Here is a 24,488-nt window from a genome sequence, read left to right on the forward strand (position 1 = left end):
TTATTATTTTAGACTTCCCCTGCCGCTCCGGTTTCCTTTGAGACCCCTATGGCGGATATTCTGAGATTGCTGGAACGTTTGCTCAGAACCTGTTTGATATCCTCCTCACATCCGAGAGCATACTCGCAGAGACCCCACCGGTGAATTTCGTTGATCCATTCAAGCAACGCGATCACGTCTTGGTCAGTCTCACAACTCCCAGTGTCAAGAATTCGTACTGTGCAGCCAGCACAAGTCACCTTCTCCTCTGTTTTGGGTTGAAAGAGCCATACTGTCCAACTATCTTTCTCCATTGTCAATCCATAATGACGAACCAATTTGAATTGTTCCGGAACAGGATGAGGAAAGGCGAGGACCTTCAATCGATATCGATTGAACAAGGAAACCAGGCCATCGACAACTACCTGATTATCTGCAACCTGCCTGTCGCAAGTTGTGGCTTTGAACTCAATCGAGAAATAGGGACAAAATGTACGCAAAGCCTTCATATGGACGATGTGTTTGGCATGTCTCAATCATTGAATAGTTGCCCATCTCCTAAACTCGGTCACCAACCTTGGAGCCCCGGTATGCGGTGAGTGGCAGGTTGCTCGCTGTTCAACAAAAGCTGTGGAGCTTCTGCGCTTCAACAATCCGCAGTGGGTTCATTCAGGACGGAAACGGTCAACTCGGTATAGCTGTTAGATGTGCTCAATCTTGACTGATTGATTCTCCTCATCAGAGCTTACACTCTGCTTGCGGACTCGTTACTTCGACCACGAGCTTCCCAAACTGCTTTCCCTTGGCTAGCTCGTCGAACAACTCCTCCATCTGCTCCAAATCATCCAACCCCGAGACCGTCCGTGACACAACAGGTCGAATCTTATTCACGCGCACGCAGTCCACCATATCTGCAAAATCCTTCCTCGACCCCATCGTCGAGCTCATCACGTGGATCTGTCGGATCACCGCTTTCATGCTGAAAGGCATCGAAGGCCCCAGAGTCATTCCATATGACACAATCACCCCGCCCGGTTTGAGCAGCTTGATTCCCCGATCCACGATATCTCCTCCGGCGCCATCGATGATGGCATCGATCTTGTGTCGTTCAGGGAGAAGAAACTCAGCAAGTTTCTTCTCCCAGTCCGATTGATTATAACTGACTCCGGCCTTCGCCCCCATTTCCATAGCCCTGTGCAATTTCTCTTGACGGCTACTCGTCACATAAACGTTACACCCCGCCGCAAGAGCCAGACTCATCGCCATCAGCGCGACCCCGCCTCCAATCCCCGTCACCAGAATATTCTGCCCTGGCGCAGCATTCTTCGACTGCACCATTAGCGCCCTCCAAGCCGTTAGCCCGACGGACGGCAATGCTGCGGCCTCCACATCGCTCAAATGCTCCGGCGCGGGGAGAACGTCCCGTTCGTCAACGAGCATATACTCCTGCAACGTTCCCGTGCCAGCAGCACTGGCTCCGAGCGTGAGATACCCGCGCTCTGACTCCGGGGCGTGAAGGTCGCTGTCCCATCCGAGTCCGGGGTTGATAATGACACGTCGATCCAGCCAGCGAGGGGAGACGGCCGCACCTGATCTGACGACAATGCCGCATCCGTCGCAGCAGATGGGCACGCCGAACGTGACCCCGGGATAGAGGCTCTGACGTAGGAACACCTCGCGATGATTGAAGGCCGCTGCTAGGATTCGGATGAGGAGTTGGTTCCCTAGCGGAGAAGCCATTGGGAGAAGGACTTTTTCGAGCCTGGTTAGTCAGGGTTAATCTATCGGCCGCTCCAGATTGTGATTATTGCTGGACCAATTACAGGTGGGGTGTACCTACGGGTAGGAGACCTCCCCTTTCTTCCCACTGACATGGCAGAGCACAATTGCTTTGGACTTGAGGACAGGGACGTTTGAGAATACTCCATTTGGAGCAGCGCGCGAAACGTGGACTAGACATGACGCTACAGATCGGGGTGTCTGGGTTACGAACCTACAGCGTCGGTGAAGTACTACAACGAATCCCGAATTTCAACCGAGCGAGGCTATCATCCCTTTTCCGGCTGCCACTTACAATCTACTCCTTGCCGTTTCTCCTGTCCCCAACAACGTCGCTCTCCCACCGCTAATACACACTTTCCCTGTCTCCACCACTTTCATCTGGAACAGCACTACATCCCCGTTTCCATCTTGCTTCCACATCTCCGTCCGCAGCGTCTGTCCCGGATCCACCGTCCCCGCAAACCGCGCCTTTATGTTCTTGAACATCCCATACTGCTGATAGACATGCCTCCCCGCAATTCCGAAGAAACACAGGCCATGCAAGATGGGGCGGGAAAAGCCACCCTGGCGACTGATGACAGGGTCGATGTGCATGGCGTTGCGGTCGCCATTGAGCCGGTACAGCGCGGCTTGTTCGTTTGTGGTTTGTTCTGTGCGCACGCGTCCGGGCTGCGAGACGGGGTCCTCGAAGCTGGAGACGAAGAGGCCGACACGGGTACGGATTTTGACTGTCCACCAAATCTGCCTGCACCACGGACGTACGCTGATGCCTCGTTGTAAAAGATGTCTTCCCCCGTGATCGCGTCTCGTGCGGTATACCCCACGACGATGACCGCTGCTTTCTTCTTATCGATTACTTCAACGAGCCGCGGGTACGTGACTAACTTCCCCCTCGTCGGGATCGGATATTTTCGAATCTCAAGGTAATGCTCGCCGTGGAGGAGTTTGGTTGGGTCGTATTTGGGGAGAAGTTCTTCGTCGCTGAATGGGAGGGTCGTGTTGAAGTAGGGGATGGCCCCGAACGTAGGGAGCGCTCGGAAGGAAGAGTTGTTCTCGTAGACGAGGGGCAAATCCGTCCAGCGAGCGCCGAGGGTGAGGTCTACAATAGCATTAGAGGTTGGGGGAATGGTTTTGGATCAGGGTGGGTTTTCTCACTGTATAGGAGGATTTCTCTCTCAGTATATTCGAATGTTGTTCCCTGGATGCGACGTGATTTTGCGTCTTCGATTCTTGCCAGCACGGAAGACGGAGGTAGGAGTCTGGCCACTTCTTTCAGGCCATGCTTGGACTCTTCTGGGTATGAGATAATTCCCCGATGGCTGGCTTCAAGTCGAGTTCTGGCATGCCAACCAGCTGCAAGTTCGTATAGGGCTCCAGTGGAAGGATAAGGAACGACGTCAGAGCATAGTAATGCCACGAAAGGGGCACAATACTCTGGGAGGAAATCTGCGCTGCTTCCTTGCACCGCGACAGCCAGCGCCGGCGTACTTCCAACGGGTGCTATGGTGTTGACCAGGATGTTGTGTTGCGCACCCTCACGAGCGAGAGCTTCTGAGAAGCCAATGAGCGCACATTTCTAGGGCAACGGTTAGCCTCGTTCGCATATCGCCCAAAGCCGATGTCAGGAAGACCGACGGCGGTAGAGTAGTTCGCCTGACCAAGGTTTCAATAGATCCCACTCGTGCTCGAAACATTCACGATCCGACCGTAGCCTTGCTTGACGAGGTGTGGCCATGCCGCCCTGGTCACTCTGAACGTGCCCTTGAGGTGGACAGCCGTGATGGAATCCCAGAGATCATCAGTCATGTTTCCGATCGATTTGTCGCGTACAAAGTCGGCGTTATTGACCACAATGTCCACCCGGCCATAGGCGTTGATGGTTTCTGCGACGATATTTTCGCCTTCCTCAACTGAGCAGGTTACCGTGTGGGCGTCTCCATTGCTCTGTCGGATTTCGTTTGCCACACTGGTTGGTGCTTTGAGGTCGTTCAATACGACATGAGCCCCGAGGCTGGCAAAATACTTCGCGTACGCTCGACCAAGTCTAGGAGTGCAAATTCGTCAGATTGGGATCAGAAAAAGGATTTGCAGGAGTGATGAACGTACCCTGAACCTGCTCCTATCACTAACGCAACTTTGCCATCTAATCGAACGTCATCTTCCGACGAGCTGGGTGGCAGTTTCTTCGCTTGAGCCAGCAGAGTCTGGAGATCGGCCGTCCTTGACGGATAGTCAGGCTCCGAGAAGTCATTGATTTGCTCCCATTTCTTCAAGATCGCACCGGGAGTCATGGATGAATCTGGGCGAACTAAGGCACCAGACGACCGTCGCCAGCGAAGTTTGCTGCATCGGCCGTTTTCCACCTCGTACAGATGACCAGATTCTTTCGTGTTAGATGGGCGAATCAACGTCGCGACAATTTTTGCCGTTCTTTCCGATTCAGATTCCCGGGTACCTTGGATCAAACAAACTGACGCAGATGGGGCCAGGACGGATGCAAGAATGTTGTATTTTGCGCCCTCTTTAGCCAGCGTCTGGATGAAACCGAGTTGACCATACGTTGCCGCTGTCAAATGTCAGGAACTTCCTCTTATAGCCAGGCAAAAGCACGACTGACCCGATTGGAGCGGTGAACATTTCGGTTGTCCTTGTCTCACAATCGAAGCTGTACATAGAATTCTCCCATAGTGCTGCTTTTTGAAATAGGCCCAGACAGCACGTACGTTCTGAGGACCATGAACCTTCAGTATACCGCCGTGATGTACATTCCCCAATTATCAGAGCATACTTTGTACGAGCCTTTGAAAGTTGAGTTGAGCAGAGAATCCCACACATCTTGATCCGTAGCCGCCCAGTCTGCATTCAAACCATCACTGGCATTGTTAATCAATGCATCGATTCGTCCGAACGCCGATATGGCGGCCGCGACTATGGTATCCCCATCGTTCAGCGGGGAGAAGTTGGCTATCGCATTTCCTCCTGCAGCTCGGATTGTCGTGACCAGGTGATTGGCAAAACTCTGAAATTTGTTAACCTCTCATCGTCTCTTTCATGCTTTCTAGAATAGAGACTTACTTGATTGTTGTCGCCATGCACAACAATATTGGCACCCCTGTTGGCCAAACAGGTGGCGTAATCCTGGCCGAACCCGTGGCTAGTGCCTGTGATAACAATCGTCTGACCGTCAAACTGAACTGACATGATTGATATGATTTGGGGTGAATCCAATGATGGACATCTTCTGATAATCCCTGGGCAACTTCAGAGAGTTTGATGTTTTTCAACATTTTTCCCTTCCCGTTCAAGATCTACGGAAAATCCTCCAGAGACGGGGGGGTACTGTGTGTGCCGGGGAAGCTTCGATAGCATGGCATGCCGTCTAGCGGACCGTCTAGCGGACCTCCTAGCTAAGTGTGGAAATTGCCGAGCCTCGTTCCACGGCAAACTTGATGAGCCTATTGGACAGGTTCCCAAGGCTCCCTTCGAGGATATTCGTTTCGGCACCCTAGGCAGAGCTCGCCGAGCAAAGTGACCGTCGGCCGAAGCGATGAAAAGAACGCGAAATTGGCTCTTCAATCGATCTCATCGGAAGCTTCTTGTCATCCATCACTAAATTGGCGGGGGTCTGTAGTCCATCCGGGAGCGACATGAGAGATTGTCACTATGCTGGTCAGGCTACCGATGAGAATCTTAGGGGGATTCTAGGCAAACATGACGCTACACTTTTTTCACAAAGGACGAACAGAGGTGCTGTATCGCCCATGATCATTTAGCCACTCCTTTGGAAAGCATATCTTCTATCTGCGTGCCAGCATGCCGGACCACGAGTGCTCGTGATTTCTTTTTGTGTATCACAATTTAGCCATTTGATCAAAGTTGAAGTGGCTTGCCACATCTGCTGACTCTTTGGCGGCCCTTTCCCGTAGTTGTCGGCGCAGAATCTTGCCGGACTGATGTTGGTCAGTACGGTGTAGCAGGTGACGAATATAAAGGGAACTGATTTCGAGAGAAGGGAACTGACCGGGTTCTTCGGGATGCCTGTGGTAAAAACAACAGCACAGAGGCGCTTTATCTTTGCCGTTCTCTCAGACATGAAGCTGAAAATGTCTTCCGCCATGATATTGCTTCCTGCTTTTCGTACGACATATGCGAGCGGTCTTTCGTCTTCTCCTCTGCACCAGCTCTGAGTCAGGTCATTCAAAAGTCGAGGGACTTCAAACTCACACTTTTACTCCGACTACAGCGGCATCCTGTATATCTGGATGACCCAAAAGGAGAGCTTCCAGCTCCGCTGGAGCCACCTGGTTTCCCTTTACCTTGATCAATTCCTGCTCGACGGGTCAGAAGAATTCCCATGCTCAGCCCAAGAGGCGTGGTTACCTTTTTCCTGTCAACGATGGAATACTTCCCATTTTCATCTCGGAATGCAATATCTCCCGTCTTCAACCAACCGTCTGCCGTCATGGTATCCCTCGTTGCTTCAGGGTTCCTCCAATAGCCCTTCATCACATTAGGGCAAGGCGCCCATAGCTCTCCTCTCTGTCCCGCTGGGACCTCATTGATTCCATCCTCGTCCATGAGTTTCACTTGACAATTTGGAACGGGCTCACCCACGGCCTGAGTGGTTGACGTCTCCCGCTCGTCCCAACTAAGAATTGTTGTCGGTAGCCTGTCACACAACGTTAGCTTATGAGCACTCCATGGTGGGGTGGATTGCGAACTCTGTCATGCCCCAACCTTGCTTTACATTCATCCTTCCCTCTGGCCACAATTGGAGGTACCAACGTTAGCTCCGTGATGCGAAACCGTTGGATATTATTCAGCATCGCGGGCAGGCTATACTGTTTCATAATGTAAACGGGGAGCCGTCGGTAAGGTGCCACTGTGGCGAAAAAGAGAAGTCCTAGTCCGTGATACATTGGTAAGACGCATAGGAGCCGTTATCTGTTTGCGTTGTTCTCGTTCCGCGCAAAACGCGGAGTTAGATTGAAGAGATAGTCAAGTTGACAACAATTGGCGACAAGACCGTAGTGGGTGATTTCGACGCCTTTCGGCACTCCAGTAGTCCCCGAGGGATACAATATTGCCACTGTTTGTCGAACACAGTCGGCAGTGTTGCCCTCAATGCCTTTCCGCTCCTGCGGTCGGCAATCAAATCTTTCCAATGGGATACTCCGCCTACACTCCGGCCGTGACCTTGTAATGGTGCATCATCGAAAATGAACATGCTCCCCCGGTTGTAATCGATGAGCTTCGCCGCTTGCAAAGCGGTCTCCAGACTTGCTTCTGCGAGCAGTAGAAAGCGCGCACCGGAGTCCTGGAGCTGATTTGCCAGTTCACGGGCCACGAAGCCGGGATTGGCAGTCGTAATAATTCCTCCAGCCATGATGCCAGACTAACTCGGCACATTGAGCAAGACCCGTCGCACCCAGCGGATGACCTTTTGAGATGAGTCCTCCCGAGGGGTTCACCACCGTACGGCCACCGTACGTATTGTGGCCCTGACGGATATATTCGTGGGCCTTCCCCGGCTCGCTGATCCCGAGTGCATCGATGAATACCATCTCAGCGGCAGAGAAGCAATCATGAAGCTCGCACACTTTGATGTCCTGCATGGAAGGAATGCCTGCTTCAGCCAACGCTGCTTTGGTTATCGTTCGAGTGATCCCGGCTCCGACGAGGTTGGCAGCAGTTCCATTGAAAGTGGTGATCGGATCCGTGCCCATGGACTGCCCTGCAATGAGAATAGCCTGCGACTTCAACTCAGGCCTCGCATCCAAGAAAGCTTGGGATACCACCACCGCAGCAGCTCCTCCATCGCTCGTGGGACAGCACTGCAGCTTCGTCAGAGGGCTTTCGATAACCGGTGATTTCAGGATCTCTTCGAGGGTATAAACATCTCGAAACTGAGAATATGGATTGCGCTGAGAATGTTCATGGTTAATGCGCGCAATTTCTGCGAAATCTCGTGGCTTGGCGCCGTGTCTAATGTTTTCAGTCGGTCCTTTTGTTGTCCTTTTGTTCGGCTAGGGGGTCATGCTTGTCCATATATTCTTGCGCGGCATTTGAAAACAGTTGAGCAGGCACAGGAGCTTTGGTCAGAGGCCTGATTTGCTCCGACATAGCCACGCTCCTCCCGATCGGATCTGCTCTGTCTTTCCAAAACCTTTCGAGACTCCCCGGGTTCATTTTCTCAAATCCCACAACAAACACACAGTCGGCGGCTCCATAGCCGACGGCATTTCGAGCCATGACCAGGCCGGTCGATGCCGTTGCACAGTTATTATTCGTGTTGTAGATGGGTATTCCCGTCATTCCAAATTGGTAGAAAACTCTCTGTCCGCAGGTACTGTCCCCGTAGCAGTAACATGCGATTCCCTGGTTGACGTCGTCATAGGTGATATGAGCGTCGAGCATGGCTTTGATACCCGCCTCGTATCCAAGTTCTGTGTAGTCGACTTTGCCCCGTGGTTTTACGAACTTGGTCAGGCCGACTCTCAGCACGTAGGCAGGAGCGATTTGTCTCGCCGGCATGGTGGCGGAGATTTTAGAAAGTGTCAACTGCCCTCGCTTTCACGCAACTAATTTCTACCGTCTCATTCTTTTTGAGCAGTTATCACGTCTACTACGGCTCCGCGGAGAGGGCAAAAATACCGCGTCATGAGAACGGTAGGCTCAGTTTATTCCGTTTGCTTCAAGATCGCCAATCTAGACTCTGAAATAAAAGGCAGACTTTCCCGCAGCCAATCAGGATACACAGCGTCTTCCGTTATCCGCTAGCCGAACCGTGAACCATCAGCCATTAGCCGACAGCCTTGCCAAGAAAGGAGTCTGCAAGGCTGCAAGGCTGACCCCCTTCTTCTGTCTCTACCAAGAACTCACCCCTGTTCCGTTCCTTAACTAGGGCATTTTTCTAACACTATCGTGGCCGCAAAACGAGGGTCACCCGACGTGGAACTGATATGGTAGCCGTATAATCGAATTTCACCACGTGTCGCTTCCGAATCGTCCACGTCCAGCTGAACAGAGGCCCACCGTTGAGGAATTCTTTGGTGCGCTTTCCAAAATGTTGCTCTAATTGTGATATTGGTCATAATTTATGTCGCTTCTCTCCCGATCTAATCTTCCCCATCTCTTTCTCTACCGCACCCGATGTCAAGCGCTCCCACCCGGCAAACACTTCTGCAACATTCTGTAAAGCTAGTACATCTCTCTGCGGTTTCTGTCGCAAAGCTTTGATTTGAAGGAGGCATTCGTGATTCAAATGATCCCCAAATCTTTCGCCAAGCTCGTTCATAACCAAGTGTAGGAACTTCGGATCGTCTCCCTCTTCGATGTTAATGATTTTGGTAGCGAACCCACATCCTACCAATTCCGCAGCAGAAATCTTCCGGCCCATGAGCATGGCTTCGTTGGCGAGGGGGATACCCAGTCTCTGTACGAGAGTTTGCGAAGTGCCCACTTCTGCGACAAGCCCGAGTGACGCGAACGGCGTGAGGATGAACGTGTGAGGAGCAGCGTAAATGAAATCGGCGAATGCAGCAACGGCAGCTGATCCTCCAATTGCTGGGCCATTGAGAGCCGCCACAAGGATCTTGGAATGCGTCGAAAAGGCGTGCGTAAGATAGAAGTTGGTCGCGACAAAATTTTGCAGCCAACGTCGGCGAGTATCAGGATCAGTTTGTGGTTGTGGGTTCGAGATGTCTGCACCCCTTCAAGATTAATGGTGTCAGCAAACATGTTGCATTCACGGTCACCACGGGTAAAGCACTCACGCGGAAAAGTAACGTCCCTTGCCTGTCAACACCGTCACCAGAATGCTATCGAGACAATCAATTTCCTGCATAATGCTCGCAAGTCGATACCATTGTCGCGAGGTCAAGGCATTGAGTTTTCGGGGACTATTCAGCGTGATGATCGCAAAGCTGCCTCGAGTACTGTAGGAAACTGCCAAGTCTGAACCGTCCATCTTGGTTTGGTTACCATCTCTTGGACTCTGGGGATCTAATAACGCTATACTGGTCAGGAATGGAGGTGGCTATCATTAGGAGACATCCCAATTGATCCCACGATGCCGAGGGCCGCGGGGCAGGGTATCGAGACAGACGCCGCTTGCCCTGCTTGCCACCCCAGATTGTACGCGCCTCTTAAATGCCTTTCGTTTGGTCAAAGTCCAGGCTCTCTTGCTCAAATCGCTCCCCGTTTTTGCTCCAGATTCATCTCGCTGTTGTTGAATCTGAAGCGCCTGCCAATCCGCTAGTCTCTTCACTATGGGACCCACTCGCTCAGAGTCCCTCAGCTCCAATTGGAGGGATGGCATATTTGGTGGGTTCTTTCGGCACGCTTCTCTGTCTGTTCTTTGGCCTTTCTAACGTTGACTGTCAATGAAAGACGGCAAAATAGTTTTCTGTACTGGAGGTGCTGGAGACATTTGCAGTGCACGGGTGAGGGCATTGGGGTATCTCGGCGCAGACGCATGCATTGTTGGCCGCAACGTCGCGAAGACCGAACGGACGGCAAGAATCCTGGCGGAAGCAAGACAAGGGGCACGAGTCATTGGCTTGGGAGCAGTTGATGTTCGAAACTACGAAAGTCTTCAGAATGCAGTGGAGAGATGCGTAAAGGAGTTGGGAGGAATCGACTTTGTCATGTGAGCCTCTTTCAGCCCCGTGGTATCAACTTTCAAGTGGCTCGCTGATTCTTTGATAGAGCTGGAGCTGCTGGCAACTTTCTGGCGCCCATTACCCAACTGTCTCCAAACGCTTTCAGATCAGTCATCGACATTGATCTCATTGGTTCTTTCCATACTCTCAAAGCAACACTCCCGTATCTAGAGAAGTCAGCCGCGAAGCATCGCTCGGACGGCGTAGCAAGCAAGCCAAGTCTCTCATCCCCAGACGTCGATAGCCACTAACGCTCCGAGGTAGCTCCATCATCGGGAACCGGTGGAAGAATCATTTTCGTCAGCTCGACTCTTCAGTATCGGGGGACAGCGCTACAGATACACGGTTGTGCAGCGAAGGCAGGAGTTGACGCTCTGTCTTCATGTCTCGCTATCGAATTTGAACCTCGTGGTTTAACATCAAACATCATTGCTCCTGGACCGATTGCGGAAACAGAAGGATTGAAGAGGATGGCCCGAGTAGAGGGTTATCACGGTGTGGCGGCAGGCGTCCCTGTTGGGAGATGTGGAACTGTGAAGGAGATCGCGGACGCGACAATATATCTATTTTCGGACACAGGAAGTTATGTCAATGGAGCAACCCTCGTCGGTAAGTTGTCTTTCCTCCTCAACAGCCCGGTCAGTGTCTACGAATGCTAATCTGCATTACGAAGTTGATGGAGGTGCGTGGAGAACTCAAGGTGCAAGTACCAGTCCGGTCTTCCCGTATCCAGAGTTCTTCTTGTCCAGAAGCATCGATGAGAAAGCCCAGTATGCCAAGTTGTAGAAGGCAAGAACGATCGGTATCTAAGTCGGTCCGTGTTAGTATGTGGTTTGGAGGGCCATTTTCATCTCATCGACTCTACTGGCCAGGTTCTTCTGATTGGAAGGTGTGGCTTGATTCGGTCGTCGATAGACATGATGGTAGATCCGCTAGGAGATAGACGTCCAATGACGACTCTTTTGCCGGGCGATATTGCTGGTGCCGCCGGCTGCATCTGTATCTATTAGTGACCGTTCGTTCCGTCAGCCTTGGTTCGTCTAGTCGACCAAACGACATGCCAGATCTGTCATCCTTCTACCTCCGTACTATGAGTTGTATCATGGTGTCAAACTCCTGGTACCACTTGAATTGAACGAGTGGGCTCTGTCTGTTTGCAACTGGTCTTGCCAGATTGCCAGTTAATATACACCTTTAGTTGGCCCCTTCCTACTCCTATTCCCAATCCCCTATTCCTTACCCATTTCCCATAACGGGGTACTGGCTACTGGCCTTCTGGGATTCGGCTCAACTTACAGTGAAGAGGAGGCCAAAGACAGTCTGGATCGAGTACTCCCAACCTGACAAGCACGAAATCTGACAACCCCCGTGGTCGGTTGGCGGGATCATTGTTTCCCCCAACCGCGGATCAAGGTTGAATTTGCTTGGCCGCTCTCAGTGGTTGCACGTCGACGAAAACGGCCCAAAAGCTGGAGATCCGAGTCTGGGGCCCCAGGCCAAGTACCGATAAACTTGATCCACCCCGGTATAAATCCTTCAGACCTTCATCAATAGCGATCCAATATCCCTTCAAGCTATTGAACAGTTGATACAACGCGAAAACCTTGGCTGCTGAAATGGCTTCCAAAGAAGAAGCATCCGCCCACATTGAGAAGGCTTTGGTTCAGTCTGTTCCCACCTCAATGTTCAACGATGACGAACAAACACCAAATACCACTCTACAAGATTGGACTCCAGAGGAAGAGAAGGCGCTGGTGTAAGTGGTCTCAAATTTTCCGATTCTCATGTCATGACAGCCGAAAGATCGACCTTCGCGTCTTTCCCATGCTATGCATCGTCTTTAGCTTTTCCCTTCCTGGACAGATCCAACATTTCTGCGGCTTATATTGCCGGCATGGATGTGGACATAGGATTGGCTATCGGGTTTGTGTCCCACGTTCTCATACCGCTGAATCGATGTTGACTTTGGCACCGTTTCTGAGCAAGATATTCTATCTCTTTACTTGTTTTCTTCATTGGTATATTTGGTACCCCCATCAAGCGGTGAACAAATGCTGACATACTCGCAGGATATGCGCTCTTTGAGCTGCCCTCTAACCTTGTCATCCGCCGTGTGGGTGCGAGAATATGGCTCCCATTTCTGGTCGTTATTTGGGGAGCCGCTGTCCTTGGTATGGGATTTGTCCACCACTGGTATGCCCTCGCCATTTTGAGGGCTATCCTCGGAGTCTTTGAAGCCGGCTGTGAGTACCGTTTTCGTTTCACTCCTGGATGTAGCTGACATGATTGTAGTCTTTCCGGGTGCGGTGTATATCATTGCCTCATGGTATCGACAGTTTGAAACAGCAAAGAGGATCTCCTTCTACATGTCGGCTCTCCTTACCTCGGGATTCGGCCCCATTGTAGGCTTCCCCGAGTCCACGAAAGGCTTCTACTGATGCTGGAAGGCCGCCTACGCACTATCATTGATTCGCATGGGTGATGGAACTTACAGACAAGGCTGGCGATGGAGTATGTGTCTAGGACTGATTGTTGTCATTGGACTGCACAAATGACGTCTCGAAGCGTACTAATTGGCCACCAATAGTATTCATAATCGAAGGTGCTGTTACCATGGCGGCTGGTCTTGTCGCCCCTTTCTTCTTGGTTGAATGTAAGTCTTCTTGGGTCGTCGGACGGTCCGCGAACATTAGCCCCCGAGACAAGGTAAACTGATCAAATGCTTCAGTTCCAGAAAGGGTCACATTCCTGTCGGAGCGACAAAAGCACATCGCCATGGCTCGCTTACAATTGAATCAAGCAACTCAAAAACTGAAACATCCGTCTCTGAAAGAGTCTCTCCAAATGCTCATGGATTGGAAAATACTGGTTACCCTAGCTCCTTCCAATATTTCGTCGCCGCAGACAGCGTCTATGCGCTGGCGTACTTCCAACCTATCATCCTCCGCTCAGGAATGGGATTTAGCTACGCTTTGTCTCAGATTCTCTCCAGCCCACCCTATGTTTTCGCTATCATCATGAGCCTGACCACGGTGTGGGTGTCCGACAAAATTCAGATGAGATGGCCCATTATCTGTGGTCAGTGTATCGTCGCCATCGTTGGGCTTTTGATTGTCCTCTATGCCACGCCTCCAGGGGTTCGTTACTTTGGACTTTTCCTCGCCGTTTTTGGGTCCCAGGCGAATGGGCCGGCATTTCTGGCGTACGGACAGAACCAGACTGCCATGCTGGATAAAAGAGGCGTGGTTGCTGCGGCGATGATTAGCGTCGGCGCGGCAGGAGGAGTCTGCGGTAGTACAATTTTCCGCTCTCAGGATGCACCGGTATGTATTTCTGTTGACCGCTTTGATGATCTTAATGGAATACAGCCGCCCTTTTGATGGTCCTCGGCTGACTTCTCGTCTCAGAGATACCTCCCTGGTATGTGGACCACGATTGCTTTACAAATGGCAACATGCGTGTTGTCATTCTGCACATCGATGTACCTGAAAAGGCAAAATAGGTTGGCAGATGAAGGGAAAAGACCTGCTTTGGAAGGTGTTGAGGGTTTCAGATATGCGCCGTAAAGTGGACCGGTCGGGAAGCTGGGCACCAAAAATTCAAATGTAAATGGAGAAAGGACTAGCAATGATAGTAAGTGAAGGTAGAGAGAAATCCGTCCAAGCAGGTTATATCTGAAGACGAATGATATCTCTGGAGCTGAACTGATGAGAGCACCTTCGCTCAAGTGGACGTGTTTTGGGATCATCCTCACCATACACAGCTTCCGAGTCAGCATTCCGAGTCCAGCTGTGCCATTAATAGAGGGTCTCTCTCTTTCCATGGTCATCGCAATTTGTAGCTCGACACCTATGAAATATCAACCCCTTTTATTGTGATCCATAGACACCCTCCACGGCCACCCTCGCTCCAAATTCCATTCGGCCACCTGATCGTTATCATCATCGTTGTCAGCGGCGTCGTTCCCGTTCGCCATGTCTCCATCAATATCTACGTGTTCGTCGTCTCGTTCGTCATTAGGGTACGTCGGCATAAGGGTTCCGGTGACACAAATTGGGGTCTTGTCAAGATACTGGCGACCCAGTCATAGAATGTCCGGTTTCGATTGCGTTTGGTGATGTCTTCCGCAACCACCAGCAGCGGTTCGACGATGCATTCGTTGAGCTGGTCGCACACCGTCACAATGTTGGGATTCCGCTGCAACTGTCGCCAAAATGCAAAAGTGAACTCCAAGTTTCAGTAGTCTGAACCAGGAAATAACCCCAAGCAGAAGAACGGCAGGACGAGCGGCTGCCTGATCCGAGCACCAATACACCATACTTACCGCGTGGGACCATCCGAGTATCTCAGAGTGTACGAAGCCGTTTACCAATCTTCATTCCCAAATACCACTGCTGGCGCTTCCACCACACGAGAACAAAAGTCAAACCCTCTACTCACTTAGATGTGCCAACCGCTAATTGAAAGCCATAGAAATTAGTGATCTGACCTATCGGTATATTTGATCCCGTGGATTGTTATACTAGCCATGAGGATATGGGTTGTGCCTCTTGGTATCCCCACAGGTAACGTGATAGCCATACCATTTCAGCGAGAGTACACGTGATGTGACGGTTTTGGTGCCTCCCCTCCCGCAATGCGCGGGCAGCGGGCCCAGAACCACAATTTTCTTTCAAGGCATTCCAGCCTGCGCTCGTTCTTCCACTACGCCCCAACCCTTTCCTCCAGATCACCTATTGTCTGCTGCATTCTGTTCATTCGGGAGCCATTCGAGTGACCTTCTCACAAAATGATTATCTACAAAGTATGAACCAGAACTCCGCATGGCCCCCGCCTTGAATGGACAAAATTTAACATAATTTTATTTTTAAACAACAGGACATCATCAGTGGCGACGAGATTGCCTCGGATACCTCCAAGATCATCGACGCAGGCAATGGTTTGTGGGAAATTGACGGCAAAATGATCAAGAAGGGCGCCGAAAACTTTGGTTTGTCTGCAAGTCCTGCAGGTTGGGAGCCAACACTAAACCTGCATATTTAGTTCTCGAGGGTGCCAATCCATCTGCTGAAGGCGAAGATGCTGAAGAGGGCGGTGGTGATGGCGGCGACAACCAGCCAGTACTTGACCTGGCCGATCAGTTCAGACTGCAAAAGATGGAGGGTGGTATGTCCAAGAAAGCATACCAAGGTGAACTCAAGAGTACGTCGGAGGCGGTGGATAACTTTGTCACAAACCCAGCTGACTCGGCCTTAGAATACATGAAGGCTCTTACGGAGAAGTTGAAGGAGAAAGGCACCAGCGAGGAGGATATCAAGAAGTTCCAGTCCGAAGCACCAGCGGCAGCCAAGAAGATCCTGGCCAACTGGGAAAACTACGATATCTACCAGGGTGAATCGATGGATGAGAATGGCATGTATGTGCTGGTCGACTTCCGCGAGGATGGTATGACTCCTTATGCCACCGTTTGGAAGTGGGGATTGGAAGAATACAAGGTGTAAGCAGCATCTTAACTTGGATTGGATGGGTGCGACACCGAGGCCACCATCGACATGACCTGAATGATCACCGCAGATGCACAGCGATAGCATGATATCGATCTCGACCAAGCAAAACAAGAAGGATAGAACCCAACCCACAACTTGTAATTTTGTCCCGGCCGTGGCCAGCTTCATAGTAGCGGATCGGCCTGAATGGCATGCTACTTGTCCAGTTGGTTAGATACAAAAGAAACAAATCATCCTTGTGCCTGCTGCTCTCTGTAATCTTCCAGAGGAGGAAGTAGAGCCTGTACTATCGCATGCGAGAATTTGATAGGATTGCACGACCCTGTAATAGTCCAATCCTGGAAGGGATTCAGGATGCCCATGAAAAGAGGGGCTCTCGTTCGAGAGCGAGAGTTGACCAGGTTGTCCCACATCGCGGCCGACATCACCAATTGGCGGACTCTTGATGGCTCGTATTACCGCCAACATGACAAGAAAGGCCCCGCGAGCATCGTTGAACAGAGCCTGGTTGCAACTGCAAGGGATGCTTGAGTTGGTGATCGGGAAGATTACATGTTATTGGCGTGCTTCGAGCGGAGGCGCAGGCGCGCAGGCATCACTGATTTTTTGCTTCTCCATCCAGCCAAAGGTCCCTCAGAGTTTTTTTAACGGCCGGCCGAAAATCGACATGATTCTCCCTCCTCACTCTGATAAATGTGTCCATGCTTTGATCGGCTTTGACATTTTGATCTCGTGCCCCATTTCCACATTGCCTCCAACCTCTTGCACATTGCCAACAGAATCACCGTCATCGACCTCTCGTGGCCTATGGGTCTCATGCCCATGCTACGATAGTATTGTTGCTTTGTATCCGGCATGGCTCCCTCTTTTCGCGATATATTGGTTTTCTCGACACTCATTGCCTCCACCGTCTCTATTCCCACGACCGAGTCCCCTTCCTACCCATCACTCTATCCAAAAGCCACCTATCCCCGTAAAGACAGGGCTGCAGGCCCTTTCCGCCGTCTTCGAGACGCCATCATTGAGACGATATGGTCGGTCCCCAGCAGATCTGTGCATAACGCTGCGTCGTATTCGAGTCCGACCCGAGCCCCCGAGAATTTTCGTGCACGATATGGAGGAGATGTTGTCCTCCGCTTTCAAGTCAGGACCGAAGAGGAAGCGAAGGCTTTGTCCGAGGCGGCGGACATCTTGTACTTGGATATCTGGGAAGCGACCAAGGAGTGGGTTGATATCAGGATAGCAAAAGACGTGGTCCCTTCATTCATTGGCCTTCTTCCTCCCTCTCTCCACGACTCATATACCCCATTAATGCACGATCTCGCCCGAGCGGTCTACGATACCTATCCGAATTCGGCATTGACCGAAGAGAGTCCGCTGATCTCGAGTCTCACATCACCGCATGAAGGGCGGACAAATACAGGTGTCCCTCAAGACCTCTTCTTTCAAGATTACCAACCTCTTTCGGTTTTGTATCCTTGGCTACGGCTGATGGCCTCTCTCTTCCCTACCCATGCGTCACTGACCACCATCGGGCAGTCTGCAGAAGGTCGGGATATTCCTGCGTTCCGCATAGGCACCCAGTCAGACTACGCTCAGGGTGACTCTCATGATTCCCGGCATACGCTGTTGATCGTCGGCGGCTCCCATGCACGGGAGTGGATCTCGGTATCTACAACGGCTTTCATTGCGTACAGTCTCGTGACTCGATATGGCCATCCCAAATTCCCCTCCGTGACGAAAATGTTGGATCATTTTGACTTGGTCTTCATCCCTGTACTTAATCCCGATGGCTATGAATATACCTGGACGACCGACAGACTGTGGCGCAAAAACCGACAAGCGACATCTCTTCCATTTTGCCCGGGGATCGACCTGGACCATTCATTTCGGTTCAGATGGGACGGTCACGGCAACATGGACAATGCCTGCAGTGATGACTATGCTGGACCCGGTCCGCTGGCGGCCATTGAATCCCAGGCCTTGACTGAATGGGCGCGCAATGAAACAAACAATAACAATGTGACATTTGTGTCATTCCTGGACTTCCACTCCTACTCGCAGGAAGTGCTCTATCCTTACAGTTATACTTGCGATATCGACCCACCGAATCTGGAAGACTTGGAAGAAGTGGCCCTTGGAATTGCCAAATCATTCCGACTCACCCATGGATATTATTATGGGGTGGAAAGTGCTTGTGAAGGAAGTATCACTTTTCGAGACAGAACCAAGAAGACCAGAGTCCAGACAGAGTCGCAGGGAGGCTCGGCCTTGGACTTTTTCTACCATGATCTTGATGTGAAACTTGCGTATCAGATCAAGCTCCGAGATACCGGAACTTATGGCTTCTTATTACCGAAGTCCAACATCTTGCCTACCGGCGAGGAAGCTTACGAAGCTGTTGTGGGATTGGGACGGTGGATGCTGGGAAATCATGGTATTGAAAATATTGATGATCCCCATTCCGTGTGGGGAGAGGAGATGGAGACCTCGGAGGGAGAAACGATATCAACGGCAAATCAGGATGAAGAAGATGAAGACCTTGATGAAGCGGAGTTCGAACTCCGGAGGCGGAGAAGGTCTTGACTGGTGACTTAATTTGATTAGTGGAGGCAAAATTGTGTGCACTTTAAGCAATGATTTTCGGGACCACGGCTATACACCAATGGAACGTTTAACGACATAGATGGCATGGGTGTGTAAAACGGGGTGGCATTCTCTTCATGTCATGCAGCGAATTTGTACGCGTATATGAAGCACGATTGCATACCTTTTGAAGCAATTAGCTACCTAGGTATCTAACCCTGATTCCCGAACCGTACTATGTATGGTATTGACAAAGTCCCTGTGACGGTGACAGGATGTTCAAGGACTCAGCCTCGTTTGTGGCTCAAGCACATTTCGCAAGGTAGTCCTCAGATTTACGAAGAACGGCGTACCCAAGCCTGCTTCCGCAATCCCACGACTCGCTCGCCACCATCGACGTAAAATGCTGAGATGGTCAATATCTAGGACAGAACGTTGGTCAACAGAACGAGATTACCGAGCGATTCTCCGGACTGCTGAACCCGGCACGATCGCGCTGGCGGTGAAAAACGATGGAGAATCAGCTCGTCGAACGACTTGCCACCGGCGATGACAAGAGGTCTTTTAAGTTCCTGCCTGGTTGGGAGGATATCAACCGAATGCTGATGGCTCCATCACACCGAAAGATTCACTTCGGTTCAATCATGCTATTTTATTATCCAGTGCATGCCGGTCAACGTCTGGAATGATCGCGGAGAAAGAGGCAGTCTAGCTGATCGCCCGCTCCTGTCTCAAACGACCGGAGGAAGCACGACTCGACAAACATGAGAAAGACCATGGTTCAGAAGAAGACTCCGACATCGCCGAAGAGAATGTCGTCGACGAGTTCTGGTGGGATAATCAACTGCTGCGTTTGAGGAGCATGAATCGGTCATCATCGAGTCTGCTGGCATCGGCTACGTTGGAAACAAATTCAGGTTGACAAAAGACATACTGCAATTCTGATACAGGAATGTCTGCCGCTCTCCCGTGACTCGAGAGATAATTTCCATGAAAGTGTTGTGCCAGCTCCGCCCCATTCATGCGCTGTCACCGAGGTAAAACCCCTTATCAGCCCAGCCCGGTCCATGCTATGCTATGCTCTGCTGTGTCATTCCCATGTCATGCTACGTCATGATTGATGCTATAATCCCATAATTCACTGTGCCTATACCCTCCAAGGTCGACAAGACTTCACCTTGAAACTCCACCATCTATGCACCGAGGCGCTTCAACTCAACAATAAAGCAAAATTGGAAGCGGAATCGGAGTCATCGTGATAATGGCTTTCAATAACTCACCAAACTAACATGTCCGTCGCCCAACGCCGCACAAGCCAACAGCATGCGGTGCGGATGATACGCGGTAGCGACGATGGGACTCTGATACCCACGACCCGCAAAACTTCCACCGACCACCTGCGCTAGACGGCTGGGCAAAGGCTCAAAGACGCCAAGCGCGTCGCCGGTGGTGTTGAAACTCTTGACTTCGTGTTTATCCGTGCCAATTGCGAAGACAGGCGCATGTTCATGTACAGATAAGCTGCGCAAAAGCGTGGTGGAGGTATGTGCAGGCGTGGACGGGGGATTTCCTTTTTCGACCGGACCGGTGGAGGCGTCGATATACTCGTACTTCGACGGCGACGACGAGGTTCCGTTCATGGTGAGAACGGATCTGTCATTGCGCAGATCCCAGAGTTTGACTTCGCCGTTTCGCGACGCGGAGACGAGTTCCCGCACGCCGCCGCGTTGCATGTGGATGTTGGTGATCCATTGACGATGTTCCCGCCAGATCTTGACCATGGCCGTTCGTGGGTTGAGACGTTGGTCGAAGACTCTGATTACACCGTCTCCGAAGCCGGCGATGAAGATCTGTCCGGCCACTTGATCGCTGGTCAAACTCGTGACGCAGCTGGAACTTCGAGCCGGAATATCGCCGACACAGAGTTCTGTCGCGGCATTCCAGACTTTGATGACCTTGACGTCGCCCGCCACCAACGCCTTGCCTTGTCCCTGTTGCCAGTCGAATACTAAACCGGCATTCTTGTTGCTGGGAATCAGCTCCGTCAAGGCCCTGAACGCCGTAATGACCTTGACTTCTGTTGAACTCTGATAGTTCCTGTAGACCTTCAGAACGCCATCAGAACTACCCACCATCAAAAGGGGTTGATCATCTTCATTGAGAAATTTGGCATCATTAATCCTGCTTCCTGCCGGGTTGCCGTTGCTGAAACGACTCAGTTGTTCGTTCTTTTGGAAATCCCAGATGCTGACGGTATCTCTGTCATCGGTGACGGCTAGATGATCATCAAATTGATGGAACGTCATTTTCATCGGCTGGTTCTGGTTGTTTAGGAATCCTTCCAGGCGAGTCCACTTCGAACTACCGGCCACGCCCTTTAGAGGTTGATTGTCGGCGATGATTTTCTCATTGCGATTACGTCGCCAAAGTCGGGAATTGTAGTCAGCGGAACCAGGCTCATCAGGGTCATTGGGTCGCATTTGCGGTTCGCGGAAGTATTCGGTGGACCACTCTAGGAGAGTGCTTTGAAGGGGTGTGCGCCGCTTTATATTCGGGTCCAAGGGAACGAACCCGGCCGACAGGGGTAGAGGCGCTGGTTGGTATGATCCCGAGGTGCTCGAGGCGTCAGGAGTCTCTGGGGGACGACTCCATTCCGGTGGGAGACGGGCCCTGGGAGTATTCACAGGATGGACATGCTCCCGATTTTTGGTGGGCGATGTCTGAGGAGTGGTGTCTCTCGAACTACTGGCATCTTCCGAGGGGGCACCAAACGCGAGACTCCGGAGGGAGCTGCCCGCTTTTTTCAGGCTCAGGGATAGATAACTTTGTTGTTTTGGTAGCTGTGGGGGGGGAGTGCCCTGCCGTTTGTCGACAGCTCTGAGCGAATCTCGAGATGGGATCTTCTTGAGCTGGGACTCTTCTCTTTTCGAGAATCTTAAGAGGTCGTCGATGACTGTCAATGCCATCTGACTCATGGGCGAATTGATCAAAGTTTCGTGCACATAATCCACGATGAGAGAGGCGTTTCTGGCAATTTCTGGGTGAGGGTCAACAGACAAAATCAAAATTTGGACCCAGATAGCACCGTATATGGTGTTTGCCGAAATCGGAACCGAGGCGCGAGTATCGCGAGTACCGAATTTATTCGACTCCGTCTCCTTGTATGGATGTCTCTCCCGTTCTTCGACAAGTTGTTCGTATGCCACCACGATGAACCTGTTTTCGTACCGTTTCACGAAGGTGGAAAGGAACACGACCAGCTCTTTTCGCACCAATGTGCTGCCATCGGAAGTCATGAAAAGGACCGACGACGCAATTCCTTCCTCAATTTGAGAAACCTGGTCGGTCAAATCCGGGATCCCCAGGAAGTTGGTCAAAGCATGGAGCAGTGCTGCTCGAACTTCCGGGACCGGGTCAAGAGACAGCTCACAAAGTCTAGCATGAGCCATGCATCGGATGCCCATCCACTTGGCGTCTGAATAGTCGCACCACAACATGCTCAAACACAAGCAAGACCATTGTCGTAGCAAAGGATTTTCGGGCTCTGCCATGTTGAGCAAACAGGCATTGAAAAGTTCGGGCAGCAGACAAACAGTCTGGCCTGGAGGATACTTTTTGCAGAAGGTGGCCACAATGAAGGCGCACATGGCTCGATGTTCGCTGGCATTGCCGACAGGAATGTCTGAACGAGGATTCATGATGGAGATAAAGTAATGGATGCCGTTGTCCTTCAGCAAATCGCTCTGCACCGTATAATCAACCGCCATGATGCGAGCCCAAATGAAGACCATGACAGGTTTGAGTTCCAGTGACGCCGCTTGGAGGAGCTTAACGACATAAGGAAAGATCCCAATGCTCAGTGCCAGATGGACGGCCCAAGGACCAAGGTCGAGGAACTTGCTCAACAAAATCAAAGCCCGTAGACGGTGGACTTGACTCAGGAGGACTTGCAGAACAATCGGTAGCTGATCTGGGGCATGATCTTTGGTCGGTCCCGAGCTCAGATACACTTCAAATGCGGTAAGTTGTTCTGAAAAGAACGATGAGTGTTGATATTCATACACACGCTTCCCTTCCTCGGCCTCTCGAAGCATGGGTAGTTGATGCAGGACCATTTCAATGGCGAGATCCCAACTCTGCCAGAGTGGATGTCGATGTGTTTCAGGAAGAGGTGGTGATGATATAGGATGGCAATGATTTGCTCTCATGATTCGTTCACTAAGGAGGAAGTTGCGGAAGAGTGCCGCGACCATTAGATCCTGGCGAAAGAGTTTCTTAAAAAGCGCCCTCGGTAAAATATTCCACGCGATAGTATCAGTGATGGCTGTAAAGATCCAGTTGAGTTCTCCCAACGGACTCCGTCTATCCTGTAAACGGCCCGGGACTGGAATCTTTCCATCTTCGAGGGCCGGACCATTGGGCAGTGGGTTCTGGAGAACAAAGTATCGCAACGCGATGTCAATTGGTGTAGTCAGACAACATGTGAACAAATCGGCCGGTAGGTCGGGATTGGTCGGCAGCATCTCGGTTCTGCCACACGCGGCCAGTTGGATGCAATCCCCGTAGTTCTGAATGGGAGCATTCGGATCTCGTTTTCTGAGTTCCTCATTCTCCTTGTCGTGCTTGGCGAGGAACGTATCGAAGTTGTGGACGATGTTGCCAGCGTGGGAGACATCATAGACAAAAAGACTGGGACCTCCAAGCCATGACTGTAGATCATATATACCGACTGGTATGTATTGAGTATAATTCTTGTTGAAGACCCAGATCTCGCCCGAGGCAGTCGGGAGAGGAACGCCATGGCCGTTGTAATGGAACAATACCCGTTCATCTTTCGCATTGCGCCGCAGGGATATGCAGAACCGTTTGGTCTCGTCGATCGAAGGATCTAAGTACTGTTTGTATCTCGTTCTCAGACTCAATGATTCGTATTGTTCTTGAAGGCGTTTGCCGATCTGCTCCATGATCTTCGTGGTCCCGCCGCTGCTTCCCGTTGGGTCAACCCATGCCTCGAGCTTCGCAGTCGGATTTGTCTTGATCACATCGGGAGGATCTACTCCAATATTGAGGCATATCGCCAGCGCGGCTGAAACAGTCTTCATCCTATCTTTCATGCGCCAGTCCACGCTGGGAAACCTCTTGGATTCCTCCGACTGCGAACCATTGTTCTCATGTCGTTTTTCGGTGTAGTACATGTAAAATGTCGAATGCAACAATGACAGGTATTCATTCGATGTGTATTCATCGTCCCAACCATGTCGAATATGGGCCAGCTTGTCTTCGGACGGTGGATTGAGGGAACCTTCTTTGCGTCGTGGGCCTAGGTCACTCTTGGTGCGCTGCAACGGTAGTGGTCGAGCCTGCAAATAGTCTTCAGTCTCTTGAGGTATTATTCTCGGTGTGGTCGGTCCTGTCCCGTTTAATTGCCACGGTCTTTCGAAAGCAGAACTTGCCCCCAGACGGGATCCATTGTCGGTTCTGTCTCGAGCTCCGGCTTGGTCACCTCCTTGCGTTGCTGGCCTGCGGCGGTTCACATCCAACCCCAGGCCGATATTTGTTTGCCCAATATACGCAGCCATCGTCTCCATATCCGAGGTTCCCTGAGACGCCAAAGCTAAATGAGGATGGCGCATACCCAACAGGACATGAGCGTGGAGGTGATGTTCGAGGACGAAGGTGTGTCGTCGAGTTCAGACATTACCTGCTTGCTGCGGCGGGGGGCAGGATGGGATCAAACACAAAGAGGAATATAAGACTTGCCGGTCACAATGGACCTAGAAATCTAAAAGTGCCAGAGAAATGTATTTTCATATGCTGGCCATGGCGGAGGGGACAAAAGAAATATGAACTGGACCGATGTGTTGGCAGTGACCGACAAGCAGAAAACGTCAGTCATCTGCCACCGCCTTTTGCCCGCGCTGCAATGCGGGGAGACGAGGCTGACATCAAAACTTACTCCTTGCTCGGTTTC

At 51.3% G+C, this 24,488-nt stretch overlaps 8 protein-coding genes across 8 annotated transcripts; 4 read left to right on the forward strand and 4 right to left on the reverse strand.

The window, feature by feature from the left end:
- Positions 1–717: 717 nt before the first annotated feature.
- Positions 718–4,962, reverse strand: Z518_02551 (uncharacterized protein; the record flags this gene model as incomplete). Its single annotated transcript, XM_013419579.1, has 10 exons — positions 718–1,741; positions 1,820–1,972; positions 2,054–2,452; positions 2,524–2,860; positions 2,917–3,337; positions 3,460–3,805; positions 3,868–4,327; positions 4,379–4,487; positions 4,550–4,780; positions 4,837–4,962. The coding sequence occupies 10 exons, from the start codon at positions 4,960–4,962 to the stop codon at positions 718–720; spliced, it is 3,606 nt and encodes a 1,201-aa protein (XP_013275033.1).
- A 650-nt stretch (positions 4,963–5,612) lies between these two features.
- Z518_02552 (uncharacterized protein) lies at positions 5,613–8,295 on the reverse strand (the record flags this gene model as incomplete). The annotated part of the gene is made up of 9 exons (XM_013419580.1): positions 5,613–5,711; positions 5,783–5,933; positions 5,986–6,089; positions 6,142–6,430; positions 6,547–6,664; positions 6,737–6,899; positions 6,944–7,156; positions 7,233–7,787; positions 7,849–8,295. The coding sequence occupies 9 exons, from the start codon at positions 8,293–8,295 to the stop codon at positions 5,613–5,615; spliced, it is 2,139 nt and encodes a 712-aa protein (XP_013275034.1).
- A 556-nt stretch (positions 8,296–8,851) lies between these two features.
- Positions 8,852–9,730, reverse strand: Z518_02553 (uncharacterized protein; the record flags this gene model as incomplete). The annotated part of the gene is made up of 2 exons (XM_013419581.1): positions 8,852–9,473; positions 9,537–9,730. 2 exons carry the CDS (start codon positions 9,728–9,730, stop codon positions 8,852–8,854), a joined length of 816 nt encoding a protein of 271 aa, XP_013275035.1.
- A 415-nt stretch (positions 9,731–10,145) lies between these two features.
- Positions 10,146–11,210, forward strand: Z518_02554 (uncharacterized protein; the record flags this gene model as incomplete). The annotated part of the gene is made up of 4 exons (XM_013419582.1): positions 10,146–10,411; positions 10,471–10,627; positions 10,685–11,033; positions 11,098–11,210. 4 exons carry the CDS (start codon positions 10,146–10,148, stop codon positions 11,208–11,210), a joined length of 885 nt encoding a protein of 294 aa, XP_013275036.1.
- An 830-nt stretch (positions 11,211–12,040) lies between these two features.
- Positions 12,041–13,990, forward strand: Z518_02555 (uncharacterized protein; the record flags this gene model as incomplete). Its single annotated transcript, XM_013419583.1, has 9 exons — positions 12,041–12,180; positions 12,288–12,347; positions 12,411–12,442; positions 12,494–12,667; positions 12,717–12,826; positions 12,872–12,935; positions 13,012–13,077; positions 13,131–13,747; positions 13,832–13,990. The coding sequence occupies 9 exons, from the start codon at positions 12,041–12,043 to the stop codon at positions 13,988–13,990; spliced, it is 1,422 nt and encodes a 473-aa protein (XP_013275037.1).
- Positions 13,991–15,213: 1,223 nt separating this feature from the next.
- On the forward strand, positions 15,214–15,925 carry Z518_02556 (uncharacterized protein; the record flags this gene model as incomplete). The annotated part of the gene is made up of 4 exons (XM_013419584.1): positions 15,214–15,228; positions 15,303–15,414; positions 15,468–15,626; positions 15,681–15,925. The coding sequence occupies 4 exons, from the start codon at positions 15,214–15,216 to the stop codon at positions 15,923–15,925; spliced, it is 531 nt and encodes a 176-aa protein (XP_013275038.1).
- An 861-nt stretch (positions 15,926–16,786) lies between these two features.
- Positions 16,787–18,517, forward strand: Z518_02557 (uncharacterized protein; the record flags this gene model as incomplete). Its single annotated transcript, XM_013419585.1, has 1 exon — positions 16,787–18,517. The coding sequence occupies one exon, from the start codon at positions 16,787–16,789 to the stop codon at positions 18,515–18,517; it is 1,731 nt and encodes a 576-aa protein (XP_013275039.1).
- Positions 18,518–19,785: 1,268 nt separating this feature from the next.
- Z518_02558 (uncharacterized protein) lies at positions 19,786–24,105 on the reverse strand (the record flags this gene model as incomplete). The annotated part of the gene is made up of 1 exon (XM_013419586.1): positions 19,786–24,105. One exon carries the CDS (start codon positions 24,103–24,105, stop codon positions 19,786–19,788), a length of 4,320 nt encoding a protein of 1,439 aa, XP_013275040.1.
- Positions 24,106–24,488: the final 383 nt, after the last annotated feature.

The sequence above is a fragment of the Rhinocladiella mackenziei genome (assembly GCF_000835555.1).
Source record: "Rhinocladiella mackenziei CBS 650.93 unplaced genomic scaffold supercont1.2, whole genome shotgun sequence".
Taxonomy (NCBI): Eukaryota; Fungi; Ascomycota; class Eurotiomycetes; order Chaetothyriales; family Herpotrichiellaceae; genus Rhinocladiella; species Rhinocladiella mackenziei.